The sequence below is a fragment of the Oculina patagonica genome, unplaced genomic scaffold (assembly GCF_052425735.1).
Source record: "Oculina patagonica isolate OP01 unplaced genomic scaffold, crgOcupat unplaced2, whole genome shotgun sequence".
Classification (NCBI taxonomy): Eukaryota; Metazoa; Cnidaria; class Anthozoa; order Scleractinia; family Oculinidae; genus Oculina; species Oculina patagonica.
The window spans coordinates 513750-538263 of record NW_027558036.1 but is presented as its reverse complement, the minus strand read 5'-3'; the positions used below and the strand labels follow the sequence as shown (position 1 = coordinate 538263).

The following is a 24514-nucleotide window of genomic DNA, read 5'->3' as shown; positions in this document are numbered from 1 at the left end:
ATTAATGTCTTTAGGGATATTAGCTAGTACAGATGTTTAAAACGCGTGCACTTTTACTGCGAAGATTTATGCATACCGTTGATATTAGTCGAATTTGTTGCTATTCATAGTTCATAAGCATCCCTGGTGATTCCATTGAGCATTAAACAAAGCTTATGGAATCAATTAGAATTGTCAGTTGTTGCGAACGTTGGCCAAGAAAAGGCGATGCGTGGTCCTTCAACATGTCGCCCCCGACCAGCGTTGACTCTCGACAGTCAGCCTCAATTATTGCAGTTTTAAAGCCGTGTCCACCAATTCAACACAAGCTCCGGTTTCCAACCTTACTCCGGTATCTGGCACTTGAAAGGTTCCGGTTTGGTCTCGCACCTCCGTGCTGCCCACTACTGTTACGTCTCCGTCTTCAGCGTCGCAGCCGAAAACGAATACAACCACTTAGCTTCGTGCTCAGCTTCATTTTCGCCATAGCAACCCATCGAGCACTCCAGAGAGAGAGAGAGAGAGAGAGAGATTTTTCTCTTTTAGCGCCGGTGTAGGTTTTACTTGTTGGGCATTAGCACGCTCTATCGTTTGTTTTTTACCCAGCCACGTGGCTTTTTGCAGTCAAGTATGATTCCCCAGTGCCACCTCGTAAGGTTTTTAAGAATAAAGTGTGGAAGCAATTTTAAGAGTTTATTACCCAGTCCTTACTAATCAACTTGGGTTATTTTCTAGGTTTGAATAAATGTGTTTTGTCATCCTCGATGCGGTTAACTTTCCTAGTAATGGTCATTGATACTAGAAGTTGATGCCGGAAGAAAATATAGAGTCAAGTTTGCTGAGCTACTCGAGTCCATTCTATCCAGAGAGCCCACCATTCCCCTCAAGTCGATCCAGAAATTAATAGGGAAGTGCGTATCTTTTTGTTTGGCATTCCCTGGCGCAAAATTTTATACCAGGGAAGCGAGTGTTAGCTGTGGGGTAGTGAAATAATCCTAACACCTTCCTTAAGAAATTAAATAGGGTTTTGGCGTTTTCTTGACGACTGGCACTTTTCGTTGGACAGCAGTACGTAGTTTTCCACCAACATCCAGCTGATCGCAGTCTGGACGACTACTGGGACGACAGTCTTGTGAACGAACACATTAACGTAAAAGGTGGAGTCTTTCATCCAGTGCCAGGGACTGAAAAATGGACACGCAAGTCGATAATCAAGCAACTCTAAATGCTTGGCATGGTCGCGGGCCCAGGTCCTTAAAACTCAATGAAGTAGCTCGCAGCATCTTTCATGATGTTATAAGCAAAAACTGGCTTTCTCAATGTTTTACGTTCCTCCTTGATTTAACCAAGCCGATGAATCTTCCCGCTGTTTGTCTGATTGTGCCACGTCAATTCCGCGTTGCTGGAACATTGTATGTGATCAATTTATTTTCGGTGGATTGACCGGGCATACTTAAGATCTTATGGCAGAGAAATAGAATGCCCAGCACGACCTCGCAGGTTCTTGTTTAACCCACTTCTCACCTTTTCCCACCCCAAAATCGGCTGGTGTAAACGTTTTTAACCAGGATTTGTCGTCATGTGATGGTGTTATCGTAAACGCCTACATCTTTTCGCCATTCGCATCAATTGGTACTTTTTGTTTTTTATATTTGTTCTCAGCATGCGATGGTCACTTTGGTATACGTAGTTCCAGAACCGTCTCATTTACCTCCCTTGTGGCCAGTGATAAATGCTATGGCCAAACGGCGCACATTCATTGCTTCCAAAGATTGTTCGGATGCGGTCCTTTTTCCGTCCAAGTCTGGTTTGAGGCCGAAATCAAGTAGCTCTTCTCTCTGGGCTTTCCAGATGGGAGAGCAATGACTACTAGATTCTAACTGTTTTTTTTTTTTCATATCTACTTTTTGCGGCAAGTTCCGTTAGTGCTAACGATCTTCGCGACTTCTGTATCATGTCCGCCCTGTTCTTATCCAACTGACAATGACTTTCGATTTTGCCAACGTTGCGGTTATAAACGTCAGCATCAAACACCCCTTAGGGAATCTAGGGAGATCTCTGAGCCTCCTGTAAATATCAACGCCATTAAAAGAAGGCGTAAAGCTTTGTTGGAGAAAGCAGAAATGACACCCTATTCGAAAAAAAGATCGCCTTTAGAAAAAGAACTATCGTGTTTTCTTGCACAAACTACGTCTCGTAGAGATATTACGACAGCTTATCCCGGTGATGCAGTTAGCTTTCTTATCTGGAAAGACAGGAGGCGGAAAACTGTGGTTCACGATAAAAACTGTGTTTATGACGCTGAGCTTTTGGAACAGTGGACTCTTTCATCTGAAAAATTAGATCTATTTTCGGCAAGTGTGGTAGAATTCTCGACGATATCGTGTTCCCGGGCTACGGTAACCCTGCAGCGTCTCGGAAAGTGAAGTCATATTTAACAGCTATGCGAGAAGACAACTGCTGACCGGAATAGTTCCCTCACAAACTGAGCCTTTGTTTAATTATAACAGATTTGGCAGATATCTTAGTTTGTTGAATGATCCCAATACGTCTCCAATTCAGCTTTACGTACTCTACGCTCGAAACCAGCTTTCTTCAAGACTCAGGGTTTTTTTTTTCGGGCGACAGGGCGGGAGAGTTAAGTTGGAAAAATACAAGAGTACTCTATTTTCCTGGGAAGGAAGGTATCCTGTTCAATCACACGCTAACAAAGTCTTTACAGGATGGCACGTGTAATATGTTCGCCTTAAAAAGAAAATTACATAAATTAAACTGTGTGATTTAGTCTGTGTTCCTATTAGAAAAGGTTTTCTTTTTAAAGCGGCGAATAAAGCGGGCGACGTTTCTGGTAAGTTTTTTGACTCCGTGGCAGATCAGGTCCGTTTATCTTCTTATCCCAAACAACTCCCTGGGACTTTAAGCAACCGGCGGTTGACTCTGCATGGCTTTCGCAGGGGCTACTCTATTTCTCTTCTTCTCGCTGTTATACCATTGGAATTTGTTATGACCAATTTTGGCTGGGGGACCTCGGCAACGGCTAAACATTACACAAGTTAGACCAATTGATGACGTTGGATGGTAACAGAGATATTTTAGCTTGCCTTGCTTTGGACCGAAGAGCAAGTTACCAAGGACAAAACTCTTCAATACAATTCACTCAGGCGTTCTCGCTTCAGTATTTGTGACGAGCCAAAATGTAATTTGGTAATCTTCATTTTTCTATTTCTGTGAGATTTAGAGGCTGTAGTTAGGCTTAGGTATGGGCAGAAACCCATAATGGTTGAAACGAGTAACTCCCTATGATTCGCATTTTACAAAGCGTTCGCATATTCGTTTCCAGTATGTACTTTATTTAGAAAATCGCGAGAAAACATTAACCAATCAAAATTGCAATATTTGGATTAAATTCACAGCTCGCACTATCTCATGCTCAATGGCGTAATCTTGTTTTTGAACAAGCTTCGTTGAGTTAAGTTAAATTCTCCTGTTTCATCGTCATTAAAAGTAGTCTGGAGAATTTCACTTTGAAAGTAAACTATCGGCTGATAGTTGCCCCGCGGAAGGTTAACGTCTTTAAAACAAATATTAGCCCGAGAAGAGAAGATTTAAGGGCTAATATGCTAGTTTTTAGTAACGACCCCTCCAAAGTAGGACATAAAAACGCTGTTTAATCCAAGATTACTGTTGCGGCTTTTCGTGATTTGCTTTCATTTATTTATTCGTATTTGTTATAGTTTCGTCACTTTCGTAGTTGGCATCCTTCCGTCTACGAGAGACGATGGTGTAGCGTCCAGTTTGTTTTATCTGCACCTACGCGAGTGGCTAAGCAGGCCAATTCGCGAGTGACAGTCTCTGCTGCGTCACTTTACCAAATTGTAATATTTGCTTTGTGTGTTTATTCTGCATGCCTATATTTTTCGCCGGCCGTATGCTAATTTACTCTTTATATTCGTGCGGCCTCTTTCTCTCTCACTTCGTGTCAAGTTTCCAGTCGGTTCCCCGGACCCTGTTTCCTTCCAGCAATTGGTAAGCCATGTTTCGCTGTATTACTTGTTTTTTATTTTTTTATTTTTGTCGCCCCATCATAGTGTGTTGTTTAGTTTTAATTCATTTGTAATCATCTTTAGGAATTAACAAAAAAATTCGCCGTTTAATACAGTTGTTGGACCGTCTGTGCGTGCGTATTTATGTTGTGGACCAACATCTCAACATTAGCAAGCGTCGTTACGTTACGGTAGTCTGCCGTAAAAATAACCTTTCTAGCCCTAATTCCGCAACATTAGTAATCTCTGGTTGCGACACCTTTTGATAGGTTACCCGGCTATGCACACTATGTGAAAGTTATTAAGTAATGGCCGCCCAAGGTTGGCAACGTTATAATCGGGAGCAGTAACTGTAAATTTTGGAGTAGTGCCCAAAAGAATGAAAACAGGAAAAGCGCTAAACTACGTACAAGATTGAAGAATCACTCTCCTTTAAGAAATTTAAGATTTAGGGGAACGTAAACAACCTGCGACTTGCAAGGGAAAGTATCCATCGATTAAAAATTTACTGTGACAATTTTTAGAGTGTAGTTCTGAAGACATTTTTTTGAATCTTCAACTTGAAATACTTGCCACATGTATGTACTTACAAATATTCTAGCCGTTGTAAGCTTTGGAATATTCCTTCAGGCAGCACTTCTATTTTATTGTGGCTAACATCCCTGTAAAAACCAAAGTAAAGTAATTATTATGAAAAAACGAGTTTCATTTCTATCACAATTTTAATTCCGAATTCCACCAGAATTTTAATATTTTAATATTAAAATATTAAAGAAATGTAACATAATGTGTTTATGTTCTTCACGCTATGTAAACTTATTTTCCTTTTACTACAGCGATGGCGTCAGCGTGCAAAGAAGCCAAGAAAATAGTCGGATCCCCACAACATTCCCTTAAAGAATTAAAATGTAAAGAGATAATGGTAACGAACTTACAAAAATTCCCCAGATATCTCAGATTGGAGAATAATCCGGAAGTTAGATTGCTAAGTTGATTCCATTGCAGTAACCTGGAAAGAAGAAATGCAAGACATTGTCATTTAGCGTAACTAAGAAATCTAAACAAGAAAATATGTTTCCTTGACGTAATACTGCTAATGAAATATCACTGTACGTGTACGTAAAGCCTGGCCAAACAGCGATGCAAGTAGCCGGAAGCTTTGAACTTAAGTCCACTTGCGTATCCGTTTGGCCAGGACTTGGGTTCGTGAACTTGCGTTGACTTGCGATAAATTGCGTTCACTTTGGTCGAGACCAAATTTGCACGCAATTCAACGCAAGTTTTCACCCGTTTTGCCACCCAACGCAAATCATTGCGAGTCTTGCTGTTTACTTCAAGTACAACTTGCGTTCACTGGCGAGTAATCTTGCGGGTGCATTTGGCCAGCCAACACAAGTCTGTACGCAAGTTCAACTTGCGGCTACTTGCGTCCACTTGCATTACTGTTTAACAAGGGCTTCAGTGAAGAACAGGGATGAGTAGGTAGTGAGAGGACTTTGTTACTAAAAGTAGTAGAAGTAGCAGTAGCAGCAGCAGTAGCAAAAGTAGTAGCAGTAGCAGTTGCAGTAGCAGTAGCAGTAGCAGTAGCAGTAGGATATATTTAACAATTATTCTATGAGCCCGCGTTGGCTATAACTACTCGTATCCAACAAGGGCGAATGGAATAATTGTTTTATTAAATTCTTCTTTAAGTTTAGATCGACCTAACATTTTATTTTGATGTAAACAAAGTGATAGTATGAGGATCGAGGCGGGAAAATTTTTGGCGCGGTGTTCACATCTTGAGTTGAATGAAACACACGAGGAAAGCGAGCGACAGAGTTTTCTTCCCAAGATTTTCTTCGAACATTCTCCTCTAAAGTCGTCTATATATCCTGGAAATTGTGACAGCAGTTAAGATTTACGGGATGATCCGAAGCAAAAGCTTTTCTGGAAACTACACGTCTTGTGCAAGTCGAACGAAGCAGGAGTTACATTGTACTTGTTTACGGCTCCACGGCTGTCATTAAGACTGCTATATTATTTGAAGCGAAATTAAGCTCAAAGTGGAACAGGTTTATTGAAGTATGAAAGGACAAGACCAAGTTTGAAAGGTAACAAACTTTGAAGAATTGCTGAGCCTAATTTTATGATGTACAATGAATGAAACTGTGTCAGTTTGCCGTTCTGCTTTCGTAAATTATTTGCTGCTTTTCTAGTTTATTCACTCGCTCTTGTTGTGCGTTTACAAGTATTATTAATTAAACTTTTCGCATCAATCCTTTTGTTTAGGGTAGTTAATTTTACTATGACATTTCTGTCGTTTTTGTAGGCACCGCTGATTATTTCTTGTTCATAATGCTCGTCGAATTTGCTGTTTCCAACCATTTTTCTGATGGAACTGTCGCTTCCCGCAGAAAAAAATTTACGCTGAGCGGCACTTGCCGCACTTATTTCCCATATAAGGTCAAACACAGGTATATGAGCTGATAACCGGGATTCAGTGAACCAATCAGAAAGCTAAAAATGCAATATCCGAGGTTGAGAACCAACTCGGCGCTAGTCGCCTCGTTGGCTATCTACCGTCTCATATCCAACGCGCGCTCGTGGAATAATTGTTTAATATTGTCGCTGTTTGAGGCGTCGCTGTGTATTTCTTTATTTTTTGGTTGCAAAACGTTCGGTAAGTCGATAAGATTACTGTGACTTTTAGTGTTCGGTTTGCATCAATTTATCGAATCCGTCTTATATTTTTCGTGCTTGTAAGCCTGAAATATGTAGGTTTTAGTAAAGTTGGTTTATTAAAGTGAAAAAAAGATGTTTTATAAAAAACAAGTACTTTTTCAAGTTTTCTTTTTTTTGGTAATTACAAATTAAAACTTAATTCACTGTTACTATTTTTTTATTGATTTCGTGCCTTGACTTTGAAACCTTTTTCAGTTAGATAGGCTGCAACTTAACCCGCTGTTATTTTGTTTATAGGTGTAGCTTTATTCCTAGGTCTTTGGGTTTTTAAGTTAGACCATCTAAGCTTTTCACCATTAGTAGCGACCCCAAGTGTTATTAGACTCTCTGGGAAATAAAAGTTGAAATAACAGGTACCAAGAACGATAGGCAATTATCCTGTTCTCAAGTTAAGATGGTTTCCACCCAACATTCGAGCAATACAGGCCAAAATAAAGTTACCAAAGAGATCTCTTAGCATGGCAACAGCTTAAGTACAGCTAACAAAAACCTGCTAAAACTTTAGCACTCAAGCTGACCCCGCGAGAGAAAAATGGATTTGAAATTATCTATATTTCAGTTAAAACGGACGTTTCTTGTCAGTTCAAAACATATTATCATCACGAGCTGTAGATAACAAATTTTTCGCCCACGACGGTATTTTATGTACGTGAATACCAAGACATTTCACGAATGAGAAGTAAAACAAAACTGGTTTCAAAACTGATTATTTATTTACTTTCTGTGAGGCTGAACCAGAAACTTTGTAGCACTTTTTTTACCAGTGTCCCCAGGTCAGACAGATTTGGAATTATTTTGAAATTTGCTGGTACCTCTTATGAAATCAAGTAGCTCGTCTTACTTTGCAATTTTTTTTTTATTTGGAATAACATCAAAGCAATGCCCTTCTTTTGATTTACTAAACTACTTTATTATTATTGTAAAATTGTTTCTGTGGGACTGCAGAAGAAACCGGACATAAATTCAAAGTTTTTGGAACAGAATGATTATTAAATATGAAACTGAGAAGAAAATAAATAGATTATTCAAAATTTTAAAGGGAAGTGGCTTATAAAGTAAGGAATTATTTAATTTAGTTTGATTTGCCTTTTTTCGTGTTTTTTTTTTTTCTTTCTGATGTTGTTTGTTGAAGACATTTTTCCTGACATCTTTAAATTTAAATAAATATAATGAATATTCTTCCAGGCAGCGCTTCTATTTTATTGTCGCTAAGGTCCCTGTAACAAATGAAACCAGAATTTAACAGATAATCAGACGGAGAGACCGACGGACAAAGGACGGGTGGACAAGAACAGCGTAAGTGAACGTACGTAGCGTCTCAGTGAGGTATTGTCTGTCCTTAATAATTTGTTTTCTTCTTGACATCATGTTACTATAGCTCTTACACTTGGAGTAACGACCACGAGAAATGAAAACAGGAAAAACACTAAACTACAAAATATCAAAATCAATCTTCTTAACGAAATGTAAAATTTATGCAATTTAAATACCTTGCAACTTCCAAGGGAAAGTACACATCAATAAAAAAAACATTTGCTGCAAAAATTTATGATTTGCTCTTCGTTGTAGTTGTGAAGACATTTTTCCTGAAATCTTTAAATTTAAATACTGGACAGGTACATGTACTTACAAAATCCTTAGCTTTGGTAAGTTTTGGAATATTCCTTCAGGCAGTGCTTCTATTTTATTGTGGCTAATGAACCTGTAACAAATGAAACGAGAATTTAAGCTTATGAAAAATGTTAAGGTGATGATCAAAAACAATAAGTTTTATATTTATTACAACCACCAAAATGTTAAGCAAAATACACATTATGTTTTCATGTTCTTAACGCTGTATATAAGTTTTTTTTTTCTCTTTTAAAAGAGACAGAGTCAGCTTGCAACGGGAGGGTTGTCCAATACTGTGGACTAGATTCCATCCAAAAAATTATAGCGCGAATCGAGTAGGGATAGGCAAGACCGATAGATAGACAGACGGACAGAATTGACATGAATTAAACTTAAACTTTAAACTCCGAATTCCATAAATTGACACTAGTTGGCGTTTATTATAGTCGAGTAAAATTAATGCTAAGTAAATATATAATACAGAGTAATTATTTACTCTAATAAATATCTCGATAGTCAACTCAATTGGACAAACTATTATAAAGAATTACGTAAAATAGCAAAAATCGAAATCCTAGAATCGTTCCTTTAAGGATAGGTCGAAGATCTTAATTAGGCAAGCATTTCATAATTTAAGTACTGTACAGGCCCGCAAAAGTGATGGGGTTGTGAACAGGCCAGTTATCGTGACTTTTATTCTCTTAGGGATATTAGCTGACAGGTAGTCTTTAATATATCGTCGGTCTACTTGCGAACGTTTATGCATACCGTTAACTTTAGTTGATATTGCCCTTGTTTGCTATCAAGTTAATTATATCGTCGTTATTTTGTAGTGCCATTCTGTAATTTAATAAAATTCAGCCGGACAGACAGGCAAACGGTACGGGATGACAAGAACAATAATAACCAGTAAATGTACCGTTTCAATGAACGACGAAAAAACCCCTCAGTTAATCATTTTTAATAATAGTGCTTTAAACAAGATTGGTACATTTCAAATCAGTACGTTTTATTGTATCGTACTTTTTTTATTGTGGCAAATGTGCCTGTAAAAAAAGGGAAATGAAGATTTGCGTTTATTAAATACATAGCAACTCATTGGGGTCTCAGGGTCTTTATTCCAATGACCAATGCGTGAATTCCAAAAGCAAAGACACTTGCTAACTACGCTCTTGCTGTTGTTGCTCGCTCATTAGCTAACACAATATCCCAGTTAATTGCGGTAACCTCGAGCTCGCTACATGTATCTGTACTGTTGGGCTTGACTAGCATTTTCGCCATTTGTATTTAATCACGATAAACATGTCTTTCATACCCTAAATACACAACAACTCATTTGGTGTCTCCGGGTCTTTAATGCAATGGCCAACGCGTGAATTCCCCAAATTTCCCCCAAGGAGTTGTTGGAATCACGAGTGAGTGATAGCCTCTCTCATCATATATGCTTAAAGCAGCTAATTTATATTGAAGAGAACGTTAACAGTCTAAATAGCGTTCATACCCGTTTGAGCGCCAATCGCCTGGGAGTTATATGTAATGCCCAGAGACACCGCAACTTTGGGCATACCTCGCTAAACCCCGTCAAAAGGAGTGCCTAGAGCATTTAGTAATGTCAAAAACGCATAGTTGAGTGAAAGTTAAGCTTATTAGTGAAAACTATCGTCAAGAAGTCAGTTATAAGCCAAAATGAAATTCTCCTAATCTTTTTTTTATAAAAGGTAGCTTAAGAATCACTTGTCTGTCATAATTTAGGTTTTGCCTTCTACAATTAAGATCATGCATAAGTGATGTCGTGGACAGGCCAATTCTCGTGACTATTTATGTCTTTAGGGATATTAGCTGGTACGTAGCTGTTTAATATGCGTGCACCTTTGCTTAAGCTTTAGCTTTAATAACACTCCCCCAAGGGAGCTTTTCAGTGGTATGTACAACATGAATATAAATCAACAAATTAAAATCGATACATAATTCTGTATATAATTTTACTCTAAAAATGACTTAAGAAAGGTCTTTCGTAGTTTTCTCTCAGTTGAAGTCTTTTAAGTTCATTGATAGTTTTAGACTTTGGGAAAGATTGTTCCAAATGGTAAAAGCCCGGAAAGCAAAGATTTTTGCCCTGTGCTAGTTTTGAATAGTGGGATTTGCAGCTTTTGGCAGTTGCGTGTGGATCGCCCTGATGTCTGTTCCCTAGTTATGAAAAGTTTAGTAAGATATTCGGGTGCACAGCCCGCCATACACGTAAAAGTTAATTTAGCGTCGCGCAGATATAGCCAGTGTTGTTTGACTGGCATCCAGCGCAAATCCTTAAATGCTGGGGTGATATGGTCGAATTGTCCCACGCCGCAGCAGATTCTCGCTGCAAAGTTTTGTTTGAACAAGTTACAGCTTTTCAATGTTTTTGTTTGTGGTGCCCAACCAAACTGAGGAGCAGTAGTAAAGTTACTAAGTTAAGTTACTAAGTTAAGTTACTAAAGACAAGAACATTACTGATGGCGATCAATAGCTCTTTGTTGAACGCGTGTTTTGCGCGACTTTTCTGCCCTAATTTGGAGAAGCATGATGACACAAGCGATGTTATGTGTGCATCGAAGGACAAGGACTGATCGAAGATAACGCCAAAGTCTTTAACAACATCAGAGGGCTTGAGGTCTTTTCCAAGCATTGTTAAACTAAAACTTGGCATATTTCTGAGCATTTAACCGCGAACATTTATATATACCGTTAATATTAGTCGATTTTGTTGCTATTCATAGTTTATTAGCATCCCTGGTGACGTCATTGAGCATTATACAAAGCTAATCGAATTTATTAGAATTTTCAGTTGTTGCGAACGTTGGCCAAGAAAAAGCGAGGGGTGGTTCTTTTACATACCGCCCCGACCAGCGTTGACTCGCGACAGGAAGCCTGAATTATTGCCGTCTTAAAGGCATGTCCACCGACACAAGCTCCGGTTTCCAACCTTTCTCCCGGCCTGGCTCTTGAACGGTTCCGGTTTCCTCTCGCGCTTCCGTGCTGCCCGTTACTGGTACGTCTCCGTCTTCAGCGTCGCAGCCGACCTTGTATACAACCACGTCGTGCTCAGCTTCATCGTTGTCATAGAAACCCTCCGAGCCTCGATTGGCACGCTGTATCGTTTGTATTTTTTCCCAGCCATGTTTTTTTTTTCAGTCAAGTATGATTCCCCAGTGCCACTTCGTAAGGATTTTAAGAGTTATTTAGTGTGTAAGCAATTTGAAGAGTTTATTACGCAGTTCTTGCTACAGCGTTAATCTACCGGTGCGGTATGTGTGTAGGGTGAAGTGGGTACGGTGTCTCCTTCTTGGCTTCTCTTTCCCTAACAGTTAAGCCTTACAAGCCTAGGTCATGCGTCGATGCAAGATTCTTAAACTTTTGGATGAAAAATACACCATTTTTTCCTGGTGATACTTGTTTTAGTCCCTTGTTTCGCCTACAAGAACTGCCATTTTTCTAAAATAGAGGAAATATCAGGATGTGATCATATTTTAATTTCTACTGATTCAAAACAATTTTTTGGTGTGGAATGGAAGGACTGGTACTTGGTGTCAACCACCTTTCCTTTTGGCTGGAAAAACTCTCCTTTCGTCTATCGGACGCTGAGCTTTGGCTCCACTAAATATTTTAGGAATTAGGAGACTACGGGAACCCTGTTCATTGACGACAGGCCAGTAAATGAGATTTTCGCCTGAGGGGGTATTTGGTCTCGACCTATGGAATGGAGGAGCCCTGGATTCACCCGCCAGTCAGCCTTAGAAGCTCTGTTTGTAGTCTACAAAGTATTAATCAACTTGGGCTACTTTCTGGTTTTGAATAAATGTGTTTTGTCAGCCTCGATGCGGTTAACTTTCCTAGGAATGGCCATTGATACGAGCAGTTTCGCGTTAGTGGGGTACCGGAAGAAAAGAGAGTCTAGTTTGCCAAGCTACGCGAGTCCATTCTATCCAGAGGGTCCACTAGTCCTCTCAAATCGATCCAGAAATTAACGAGGAAGTGCGTATCTTTTTCTTTGGCATTCCCTGGCGCAAAATTTTATATCAGTGAAGCGAGTGTCAGCTGTGGGGTAGTGAAATAATCCTAACACCTTCCTTAACCCCTTGCCTACCAGAGCCAAACACACCAAGCAACCGGCGGCCATATTGAATTTTTAATGAGATTCTAAATTTGGCTAAGCATTGGCATCTTTTCAGATAAAATATTAAAGTACGCCTAAATTAAGCATTTGCAATGAGTTCCTCTTCCTTTTCCGCATTCTCTTACTGTACTGTTGCCTCGTACAGCTCCCCGGCGAACTCCTTGACCATGTGCATTTGGAGGTTCAATTTCCTCGATCGATCGAGGCTTCTCCTTCGCCACCTTCTTCTTCTTTTTATTCAGACTCTTCAGAATTACTTGACATTAATTCGCTGTGACTTAAATCGCTTACATCAGAGTCGCAATCGGCAAAAATTTCAGCAACAGCTTCATCTGCGTCCATTCTGCCTTCACGTACACGAGCCGCCATTTTGTAAATTGTCTGAGCAAAAAGCAATTTTATTCGGTCAGCGGTGTTTCAAAAGTAGGGCCAGACCTTTCTCGACAACCGGGGGTGATTTATTCAAGGCATCGTGAAAAACCAGGCTTTAAGTGATGTCCTTTGGTCGAGGACGTATATATACGTCCTCGGTCGTTGCGTGACAACTGAGAGGACGTATATATACGTCCTTGGTAGGCAAGGGGTTAAGAAATGAAATAGGTTTTGGCGTTTACTTGACGACTGGCAATACCGGCCATTCTTTGGATCGAGGAACGTCATTTTTCCGTATCTTTGTCAACTGATGCTTCTGCTTTTCGTTGGACAGCAGTACATAGTTTTCCTCTAACATCCAGCTGATCGCAGTCTGGACGACTACTGGGACGACAGTCTGGTGAACGAACACATTAATTTAAAAGTTGGAGTCTTTTTCATCCAGTGTCAGGGACTGAACAATGCACACGCATGTCGATAATCAGGCAACTCTTAATGCTTAGCATGGTCGCGGGCCCAGGTCTTGAAGTAGCTCGCCGCAGCTTCATGACGTTACAAGCAAGAACCTGGCGTTCTCAATGTTTTACGTTCCTCCTTGATTTAACCAAGCCGATGAATTTTCCCGCTGTTTGTCTGATTGTAGCACGTTAACTCCGCGTTTTTAACTCCGTGTGTAATTTATTTTCGCTGGATTAATCAGGCATACTTAAGATAGTATGGCACTGAACGCAGGTGCTTGTTTAACCTCGCAGGTGCTTGTTAAACCCACTTTACACTTTTTCCCAACACAGAATCGGCTGGTGTAAACGTTTTTAACCAGGATTTGTCGTCATGTGATGATGTTATCATAAACGCCTACGTTTTTCCGCCATAGGCATCAATTAGTCCTTTTTGTGTTTTATATGCTCTCAACATGCGACGGTCACTTTGGTAGTTCCAGAATCTTCTCCTTTACCTCCCTTGTGGCCGGAGATAAATGCTATGGCCAAACGGTGTACACTTATTGCTTCCAAAGATTGTTCGGATGCGGTCCTTTTTCCGTCCAAGTCTGGTTGAGGCCGAAAGTGATTGGCTCTCTTCTCTGGGCTTTCCAGGTGGGCGAGCATTGACTACTAGATTCTAACTGTTTTTCGTTACTACTTTTTGCGGCCCCTTCCGTTAGTGCTAACGATCTTCGTGACTTTTGTATCATATCCGTACCAAGAACAAAACCCTTCAATGCAATTCACTCAGGCCTTCTCGCTTCAGTATTTGTGACGAGCCAAAATGTAATTTGGTAATTTTCATTTTTCTCTTTCTGTGAAATTTAGAGGCTGTAGTTAGGCTTAGCAAAATAAAAGATGTTTCAGCATTGTGGCAGAGTGTTTTGGTTGGGGATTAGATATGGGCAAAAACCCTTAAGGGTTCGAGACGTGTAACCTTTCTATGATTCGCATTTTACAAAGCGTTTGCATATTCGTTTCCAGTAAGTACCATATTTAGAAAATTGCGAGAGAACATTAACCAATCAAAATTGCAATATTTGGATTGAATTCACAGCTCTCACTATCTCATGCTCAATGACGTAATCTTGTTTTTGAACAAGCTTCGTTGAGTAATGTTAAATTTGGTTAAATTCTCCTGTTTCATCGTCATTAAAAGTAGTCTGGAGAACTTCACTTTGATACACTTAATGAATTTCTTTAGTTTCTAAAAGAAAGTTACGGCGCTAAGATCGGAATTCAAGTAACTTAATAAACCGCAAAACCGAAAATGTTGTTGCGTGTGTCATTACGTGTATAAAGTATTCACGTACAAACTCTTCGTGTTTCCAAATATGGTACTTGGCAAAGCTGAATATTCAAACACTGTGAACGCGCGTTACACGTTTCAATGTCTGGTATGGGTACGAGTATGAAATAAGGTATGGGAGATAGATATGCGGATAAAGGGATGATCCATTAAGGTAACGCCGTATCGAGGATCATTAAAACAACAAAACATGAGAATGGAGGCGAAGTCGTTCAGCGATACTCAACAATCAATGCACACATCTGGGGTTCCGGGCATCTATAGTTTTTACCTATGTTCTGTTTAAACAATGGAGTGTTTCTGTCGAGGAACTATCGGCTGATAGTTGCCCCGCGGAAATTTGATGTTTTTTAAAACAAATATTAGCCCGAGAAGCGAAGCTTCGAGGGCTAATATGCTAGTTTTAAGACCATCAAATTTCCAAGGGGCAACTATCAGACCGATAGTTCCGAGACAGAAACACTCTATTGTCTTTATTGTTCACCACTAAATTTTCTTCCGCGCGCACATACAAAAACGAGCATCGTGAATTATTTCACTTTTCAGGATAAAAAACTCAATTAAAAGCCGAAATTTAACAAACGAAACAAAACCAGACAAGAAACCCACTAAATGCATGCAGTGAATTTGGTTGGTTTTTTGGTCTGCAGGCACGCTTGTTTACAAAAAAAGTCACGGGCGGGCACTATCGATCCGAGCATTTTTCTTCGGCGGGCACTATGGGCTGATAGTGCCCTCCGGCGGACGAACACTATCGCGTCACGTGATCAATTAAAACCAATCAGAATCGGAGAAAATTTAGTGGTGAACTATAACGGCTTATAGCTGCCCCGCGGAAGGTTAACGTCCTTAAAACAAATATTAGCCCGAGAAGAAAAGATTGAAGGGCTAATATGCTAGTTTTTAGTAACGACCCCTCCAAAGTAGGACATAAAAACGCTGTTTAATCCAAGATTACTGTTGCGGCTTTTCGTGATTTGCTTTCATTTATTTATTCGTCTTTGTTATAATTTCGTCACTTTCGTAGTTGGCATCCTTCCGTCTACGAGAGACGATGGTGTAGCGTCCAGTTTGTTTTATCTGCACCTACGCGAGTGGCTAAGCAGGCCAATTCGCGAGTGACAGTCTCTGCTGCGTCACTTTACCAAATTGTAATATTTGCTTTGTGTGTTTATTCTGAATGCCTATATTTTTCGCCGGCCGTATGCTAATTTATTCTTTATATTCGTGCGGCCTTTTTCTCTCTCACTTCGTGTCAAGTTTCCAGTCGGTTCCCCGGAACTTGTTTCCTTCCAGCAATTGGTAAGCCATGTTTCGCTGTATTACTTTTTTTTTTTTTTGTCGCCTCTCATTGTGTGTTGTTTTGTTTTAATTCATTAATCATCGTTAGGAATTAACAAAAAAAAATTCGCCGTTTAATACAGTTGTTGGGCCGTCTGTGCGTGCGTATTTATGTTGTGGACCAACATCTCAACATTAGCAAGCGTCGTTACGTTTTGGTAGTCTGCCGTAAAAATTACCTTCCTAGCCCTAATTCCGCAACATCTGTACTCTTTGGTTGCGACACCTTTTGATAGGTTACCCCATGTACACTATGTAAAAGTTATCAAGTAAGGGCCGCCCAAGGTTGGCAACATTATAATCGGGAGCAGTAACTGTAAATTTGGGAGTAGTGCCCAAAAGAATGAAAACAGGTAAAGCGCTAAACTACTTACAAGATTGAAGAATCACTCTCCTTTAAGAAATTTAAGATTTAGGAAAACATAATAAACCTGCGACTTGCAAGGGAAAGTATCCATCGATTAAAAATTTACTGAGACAATTTTTAGATGTAGTTCTGAAGACATTTTTTGAATCTTCAACTTGAAATACTTGCCACATGTATGTACTTACAAATATCGTAGCCGTTGTAAGCTTTGGAATATTCCTTCTGGCAGCAATTCTATTTTATTGTGGCTAACATCCCTGTAAAAACCAAAGTAAAGTAATTATTAAGAAAAAACGAGTTTCATATCTATTACAATCACCAGATTATTAAAGAAATGTAACATAATGTGTTCATGTTCTTCACCCTACGTAAACTTATTTTCCTTTTACTACAGCGATAGCGTCAGCGTGCAAAGAAGCCAAGAAAATAGTACGATCCCATGACATTCCCTTAAAGAATTAAAATGTAAAGAGAGAATGGTAACGAACTTACAAAGTCAACAGTATCCTCAGATTGGAGAATAATCCGGAGGTTAGATTGCTAAGTTGATTCCATTGCAGGTACCTGGAAAGAAGAAATGCAAGACATTGTCATTTAGCGTATCTAAGAAATCTAAACAAGAAAATATGTTTCCTTAACGTAATACTGCTAATGAAATATCACTGTACGTGTATGTATAGCCTGGCCAAACAGAGATGCAAGTAGCCGCAAGCTTTTAACTTAAGGTGGCTCCATAGGGTTTCTTGACCGCGCGAAGAATGGGTACGAGCTTGAAATGCCGGCAAATCAAAACAAACATGGCGGCTTCACGCGAGCGTGAAATTTTCGGCGAGAAAACGCGAGACTTGCTTTCTGCCAATGAAACAACACCCGTGCTTTCCTGTGTTGAGCAGATAAAAGAGTTTACAACACCCTAAAAAGGTGTTTACAACGTCCGCGGTGCTTCTGGTCGCTTTTGTAAAGTTCGTACGATCGAAAGCAAAAGAGAAAATGAAGAATAGTCTCCGCGATTGTGAGATACTTTGAGCAGAATTTCAGAGATTCTGCTACATAAAGGATTAAAGTATGTCTCTAACTAACCTTTTGGTTAACAGATATCTCGCACAAAAACCGACAACAACGGGGAACGCTCGTCTTTACACATCAACTCGTATGGTTCGAAAGTTCGCGCATGCTCAAATAGCGATCTTGGACAATTTCTATTCTGATGACGTAATTATTATTCGGGCGAAAATAGAAATTTTCCCCTGGTATTTACTAGAGTTTCCTTCGGTGAAATTTCTTAAAATTTGGCATAGATGTAATACCTTTTTAACTGCCCCTTTTGCCGTTTTTTTAAAAAAAATTGTAAGCCAGTTTTTTGGCTTAGTCAAAAAAACACAAAATAACCAAAAACGCAAAAACGACCTGGACAACCCCTACTTTTTTTGTTTTTAAAAGTTACTTCTTATCACATTCAATCCGTTGGGAGAATTTAAAAAATTTTCACCAAAGAAAATTAAAGAAATTTAAGATCAAAGCCAAAAAAAACACCAAAAAACAGGACTTTTTGAGTAGATATAGCTCAAAAACAAAGGCCGCTATTTTAAAAAAGAATAATACACAACATATTTTAGTCCTTGTTTTTAATATTTCGGCAGCTTTTATTTAACTAGTTAAAAAAATAACGCGAAAATGATCTCTTGATGGGTATCACTTGTTCGCACGCCGTGATATCTCAAAACCCAATGGAGCCACCTTAAGTCCACTTGCGTCTCCGTTTGGCCAGGACTTGGGTTCGTGAACTTGCGTTGACTTGCGATAAATTGCGTTCACTTTGGTCGAGACCAACTTTGCACGAAAGTCAACGCAAGTTTTCACCCGTTTTGCCACCCAACGCAAATAATTGCGAGTCTTGCTGTTTACTTCAAGTACAACTTGCGTTCACTGGCGAGTAAACTTGCGGGTGCGTTTGGCCAGCCAACACAAGTCTGTACGCAAGTTCAACTTGCGGCTACTTGCGTCCACTTGCATTACCGTTTAACAAGGGCTTAAGTGAAGAACAGGGATGGGTAGGTAGTGAGAGGACTTAGTTACTAAAAGTAGTAGAAGTAGAAGTAGCAGTAGCAGTAGCAAACGCAGTAGCAGTAGCAGTAGGATATATTTAACAATTATTCTATGAGCCCGCGTTGGATACGATGTGGTAAATAGCCAACGAGGCGCGAAGCGCCGAGTTGGCTATAACGACTCGTATCCAACAAGGGCGAATTGAATAATTGTTTTATTAAATTCTTCTTTAAGTTTAAATCGACTGGACATTTTATTTTGATGTAAACAAAGTGATAGTATGAGGATCGAGGCGTGAAAATTTGTGGCGCGGTGTTCACTTCTTGAGTTGAATGAAACACACGAGGAAAGCGAGCGACAGAGTTTTCTTCCCAAGATTTTCTTCGAAAAATCTCCTCTATAGTCGTCTATATATCATGGAAATTGTGACAACAGTTAAGATTTACGGGATGATCCGAAGCAAAAGCTTTTCTGGAAACTACACGTCTTGTGCAAGTCGAACGAAGCAGGAGTTACATTGTACTTGTTTACGGCTCCACGGCTGCCATCAAGACTGCTATATTATTTAAAGCGAAATTGAGCTCAAAGTGGAGCAGGTTTATTGAAGTATGAAAGGACAAGACCAAGTTTGAAAGGTAACAAACTTTAAAGAAGTGCTGAGCCTAATTTTATGATGTACACTGAATGAAACTGTGTCAGTTTGCCGTTCCGCTTTCGTAAATTATTTGCTGCTTTTCTACTTTATTCACTCGCTCTTGTTGTGCGTTTACAAGTATTTTAAAATAAACTTTTCGCATTAATCTTTTTGTTTTGCGTAGTTAATTTTACTATGCCATTTCTGTGGTTTTTGTAGGCACCGCTGATTATTTCTTGTTCATAAAGCTCGCCAAATTTGCTGTTTTCAACCATTTTTCTGATGGAACTGTCGCTTCCCGCAGAAAAATTTTACGCTGAGCGGCACTTGCCGCACTTATTTCCCATATAAGGTCAAACATAGGTATATGAGCTGATAACCGGGATTCAGTGAACCAATGAGAAAGCTAGAAATGCAATATCCAAGGTTGAGAATTTAATAATGTTGGATATGAGATAGTTATAACCAACTCGGCGCTAGTCGCCTCGTTGGCTATCTACCTTCTCATATCCAACGCGCACTCCTGGAATAATTGTTTAATATTGTCGCTGTTTGAGGCGTCGCTGTTTATTTTTTTTATTTTTTGGTTGCAAAACGTTCGGTAAGTCGATAAGATTATTGTGACTATTAGTGTTCGGTTTGCATCTATTTATCGAATCCGTCTTATATTTTTCGTGCTTGTAAACCTGAAATATGTAGGTCTTAGTAAAATTGGTTTATAAAAGTGAAAAAAAAGATGTTTTATAAAAAACAAGTACTTTTTCTAGCTTTCTGTTTTTTGGTAATTACAAATTAAACCTTAATTCACTGTTACTATTTTTTTATTGATTTCGTGCCTCGACTTTGGAACCTTTTTCAGTTAGATACGCTGCAACTTAAACCGCTGTTATTTTGTTTATAGGTGTAGCTTTATTCCTAGGTCTTTGGGTTTTTAAGTCAGATCATTTATGCTTATCTGAGACATCCTTTGACTTTATGTCATACTGTAAAGTTCAGAAGGTAACAATCCCCTAAAAGTTACGACCATCCATAGAGTATCGCTAAACTTTCACCATTAGTAGCGATCTCAAGTGTTATTAGACTTTCTGGGAAATAAAAGTTGAAATAACAGGTACCAAGAACGATAGGCAATTATCCTTTTCTCATGTTAAAATGGTATCCACCAAACATTCGAGCAATACAGGCCAAAATAAAGTTACCAAAGAAATCTCTTAGCATGCCAACAGCTTAACTACAGCTAACAAAAACCTGCTAAAACTTTAGCACTGAAGTTGACCCTGCGAGAGAAAAAAAATGGATTTGAAATTATCTATATTTCAGTTAAAACGGACGTTTCATGTCAAAACATATTATCATCACGAGCTGCTGTCGCCCACGACAGTATTTTATCCACGTCAATACCAAGACATTTCACGAATGCGAAATAAAACAAAACTGGTTTCAAAACTGATTATTTATTGACTTTCTGTGAGGCTGAACCAGAAACTTTGTATCGTTTTTTTTTTACCGGTGTCCCCACGTCAGACAGTTTTGGAATGATTTTGAATCTTGCTGGTACCTCTTATGAAATCAAGTAGCTCGTCTTACTTTGCAAAATGTTTTATTTGGAATAACATCAAAGCAGTGCCCTTCTTTTGATTTACTAAACTACTTTATTATTATTGTAAAATTGTTTCTGTTGGACTGCAGAAGAAACCGGACATATCCTAAAATTCAAAGTTATTAGAACAAAATGATTATTAAATATGAAATTGAAAATAAAATAAATAGATTATTCAAAATTTTAAAGAGAAGTGGCTTATAAAGTAAGTATAGTTTAATTTGCCTTTTTTCGTGTTTTTTTTTTCTTTCTGATATTGTTTGTTGAAGATAATCGGACGGAGAGACCGACAGACAAAGGACGGGTGGACAAGAACATCGTAAGTGAACGTATCGTCTCAGTGAGGTATTGTCTGTCCTTAATATTTTTCTTCTTCTTAACATCATGTTACTATAGCTCTTACACTTGGAGTAAAGACCACGAGAAATGAAAACAGGAAAAACACTAAACTACAAAATATCAAAATCGATCTTCTTAACGAAATGTAAAATTTATGCAATTTAAAATTTATGCAATTTAAATACCTTGCAACTTCCAAGGGAAAGTAAACATCAATAAAAAACATTTGCTGCGAAAATTTATGATTTGCTCTTCGATGTAGTTCTGAAGACATTTTTTCCTGAAATCTTTAAATTTATATACTGAACAGGTGCATGTACTTACAAATTTCCCAGCCACGGTGAGTTTTGGAATATTCCTTTAGGCAGCGCTTCTATTTTATTGTGGCTAAGGTCCCTGTAACAAATGAGACGAGAATTTAAGCTCATGAAAAATGTTAAGGTGATGATCAAAAACAATAAGTTTCATATTTATTTGAACCACCGAAATGTTAAGCAAAATACACATTATGTTTTCATGTTCGTAACGCTGTATATAAATTTTTTTCACTTTTAAAAGAGACAGAGTCAGCTTGCAGTGGGAGGGTTGTCCAATACTGTGGACTAGATTCCATCCGAAAAAGATATACAGTGGAACCTCGATATAACGATATGCCAAGGGAGCAGTAAAATAATATCGTTATATCGAAGAATCGTTATATCGAAACTCCCGATATAACGATATGGCCGTAAAATAACCGAAAATATCGTTATATCGATGTAAACCTAACAAGTACTTGTTTACTGCATATTAGAGGAGGATAAAGAGAATGATTTTGATAAGAAGGCTTAGAACACAGTAACTTTTTCGTATATCATCGTACAAAGCTGCTTTTAGAAACGTTAAAGATGGCTCGATTACCGTAATGTCATTGCATATAATTCGATATTTTGCAAATAAAATGTGACCGTGTACTGATAATATCGTTATATATATATATATCCGCTAAATTCTCATCGTTATATCGGGAATATCGTTATATCGAAGCACGTTATATCGGGGTTTCGTCCCATACACTTTACTGTAACTTTTGTCGGGACGTAGAATATTCATCGTTATATCGGGGATATCGTTATATCGAGGATCGTTATATCGGGGTTCCACTGTAGTGCGAATCGAGTAGGGATAGGCAGGACCGATAGATAGATAGACAGACGGACAGATCTGACCTGAATTAAATTGAAAGTTTATTTAAACTCCGCATTCCATAAATTGACACTAATTGGCTTTTATTAAAGTCGAGTAAAATTAATGCTAAGTAAATTTATAATACAGAGTAGTTATTTACTCTAATAAATATCACGACTTTTAAGGATAGGTCGAAGATCAGCTATCTATAATTATTAGGCAAGCATTTCATAATTTAGGTACCCACAAAAGTGATGGGGTTGTGAACAGGCCAATTATCGTGACTTTTATTCTCTTAGGGATATAAGCTGACAGGTAGCTGTTTAATATGTCGTCGGTCTACCTGCGAACGTTTATGCATACCGTTAACTTCAGATATTGCCCTTGTTTGCTATCAAGTTAATTATATCGTTGTTATTTTGTAGTACCATTCTGTAATTCAATAAAACTTAGACAAACAGACAGACAAACGGTACGGGTTGACAAAAACAATAATAACCAGTAAATGTAGCGTTTCAATGAACGACGAAAAAACCCCTCAGTTAATCATTTTTAATAATAGTGCTTCAAACAAGATTGGTACATTTCAAGACAGTACGTTTTATTGTATCGTACTTGTTTTATTGTTGCAAATGTGCCTGTAAAAAAATGAAATGAAGATTTGCGTTTATTAAATACATAGCAACTCATTGAGGTCTCAGGGTCTTTATTCCAATAACTAATGCGTGAATTCCAAAAGCAAATACACTTGCTAATTACGCTCCTGCTGTTGTTGCTCGCTCATTAGCTAACACAATATGCCAGTTAATTGCGGTCACCTCGCTACATGTATCTGTACTGTTGGGCTTGACTAGCATTTTCGCCTATAGTATTTAATCACGATAAACATGTCTTTCATACCCTAAATACACAACAACTCATTTGGTGTCTCTGGGTCTTTAATGCAATGACCAACGCGTGAATTCCCCAAATTTCCCCCAAGGAGTTGTTGGCATCATGAGTGAGTGATAGCCACCCTCATCATATATGCTTACAGCAGCTAATTTATATTGAAGAGAACGTTAACAGTCTAAATAGCGTTCATACCCGTTCGAGCGCCAATCGCCTGGGAGTTAAATGTAATGCCCAGAGACGCCGAAACTTTGGGCATACCTCGCTACTTCCCGACAAAAGGAGTGCCTAGAGTATTTAGTACTGTCAATACCGCATCATTTGAGTGAAAGCTTAATCTTATTAGTGAACACCGAGTATGTTAGTGGTGTTAGGGCGCCATTCTTTTTATAAGTAAACGCAGGGCCCAAATCGTATTTAGTGGGTTGAAGCACTCACTTTGGCAGCTTCAATGCGTGCACAAGTATGGACATTGGGCAGAGGTAAGAATGCTCAACTTTGGGACCTGGGTCTGAGAATTGTACGGTTACGATTTTGAATAGTTATGGACCAGCAAACAAAAAGCACGATGCCCCAATTAAAGAGGTGTATGTCACGTCGTCGTAGATGTTTTTGTGGATCAAATACTGCTGCGGTCTGTAAAAGAAGATTTGATTTACGAAAAAAAAGGAGAAAAAGGCCACCAAACGCGCAGCCCAGAAGGTTGCGTTTAACGATATAGTAAGGTCAAGTTGTTCGAAAATTCTGGTGAGGATGACTGGTGCGATAGGTAGCTTTGGAAAAATGCTTTGCTGTTTATGCGTATTGTGCCACGTATAAGTAAAATTTTTTTGTACTTGAATGATGGCGCTTAAAAACGGGTTTTGAAACCCATGCTGCAGATGCAGTATCGTACTATTTTGAGGTAGCACGGAATGCTTAAAGTTGACAAAGTTCTTGCGAGGAAGACCACATAGCGCAAGAGGTGATGGCCCTTGCAGTGCACTGGTTGGTAGCACAAATAAAGGCAGAAACGGAGATATGCGCACAACTGCGACCGGCATGTCGCTACTGTCGACGGTTCAAACGCTTGTCTTCTGTAACGCTGTAGTTCAGCGTCGAGACTTGTTTCTGAGCATGTACTGTGCAGTGGCAAAAAGGCATATGCGTTCATGGAAATGTGGGACTCTCGAGGAACACACGTAGCAACGCTGTTGCTGTGATAAGTATGAGACAAAAACCAATTGCAGCGAGAATCGAAGGTTCGTGGAGGCGCGATAAGGCGTCTGCTACTGTGTTGTCACGCGCACTGATCTATCGTGCGGTTCGACGAAAATTGTATAACGCTGATAACAAAAATATTTCGCGAAGCCAAACTCATGGTTCGCGTGTTGCGTGAGGCTGCTTTATAAAGCTGGCAGTTGTAGTGTTATCGGTGCGCACAGTTAACCATTTGCCGCTAAGCTCCTGTTCCAGCCTC

General features: G+C 39.1%; 1 protein-coding gene across 2 annotated transcripts in view; it reads right to left on the bottom strand.

Annotated features, from left to right (window-relative positions):
* Positions 1-22516, bottom strand: part of LOC144640138 (uncharacterized) — a 42633-nt gene extending 20117 nt beyond the window's left edge. The window contains exons 1-6 of one of the 2 annotated variants that reach the window (XM_078499348.1): positions 21322-22516; positions 16871-16942; positions 16564-16635; positions 8377-8448; positions 4960-5031; positions 4613-4684 (exon numbers count right to left, since the gene is read on the bottom strand). In XM_078499348.1, coding sequence (XP_078355474.1) covers positions 4613-4684; positions 4960-5031; positions 8377-8448; positions 16564-16635; positions 16871-16942; positions 21322-21425 — 464 coding nt within the window. In that variant the 5' untranslated portion in view covers positions 21426-22516. The remainder of the gene's footprint in view (positions 1-4612; positions 4685-4959; positions 5032-8376; positions 8449-16563; positions 16636-16870; positions 16943-21321) is intronic. The other variant, XM_078499349.1, reaches the window with a different exon arrangement.
* Between the last annotated feature and the right edge of the window lie 1998 nt (positions 22517-24514).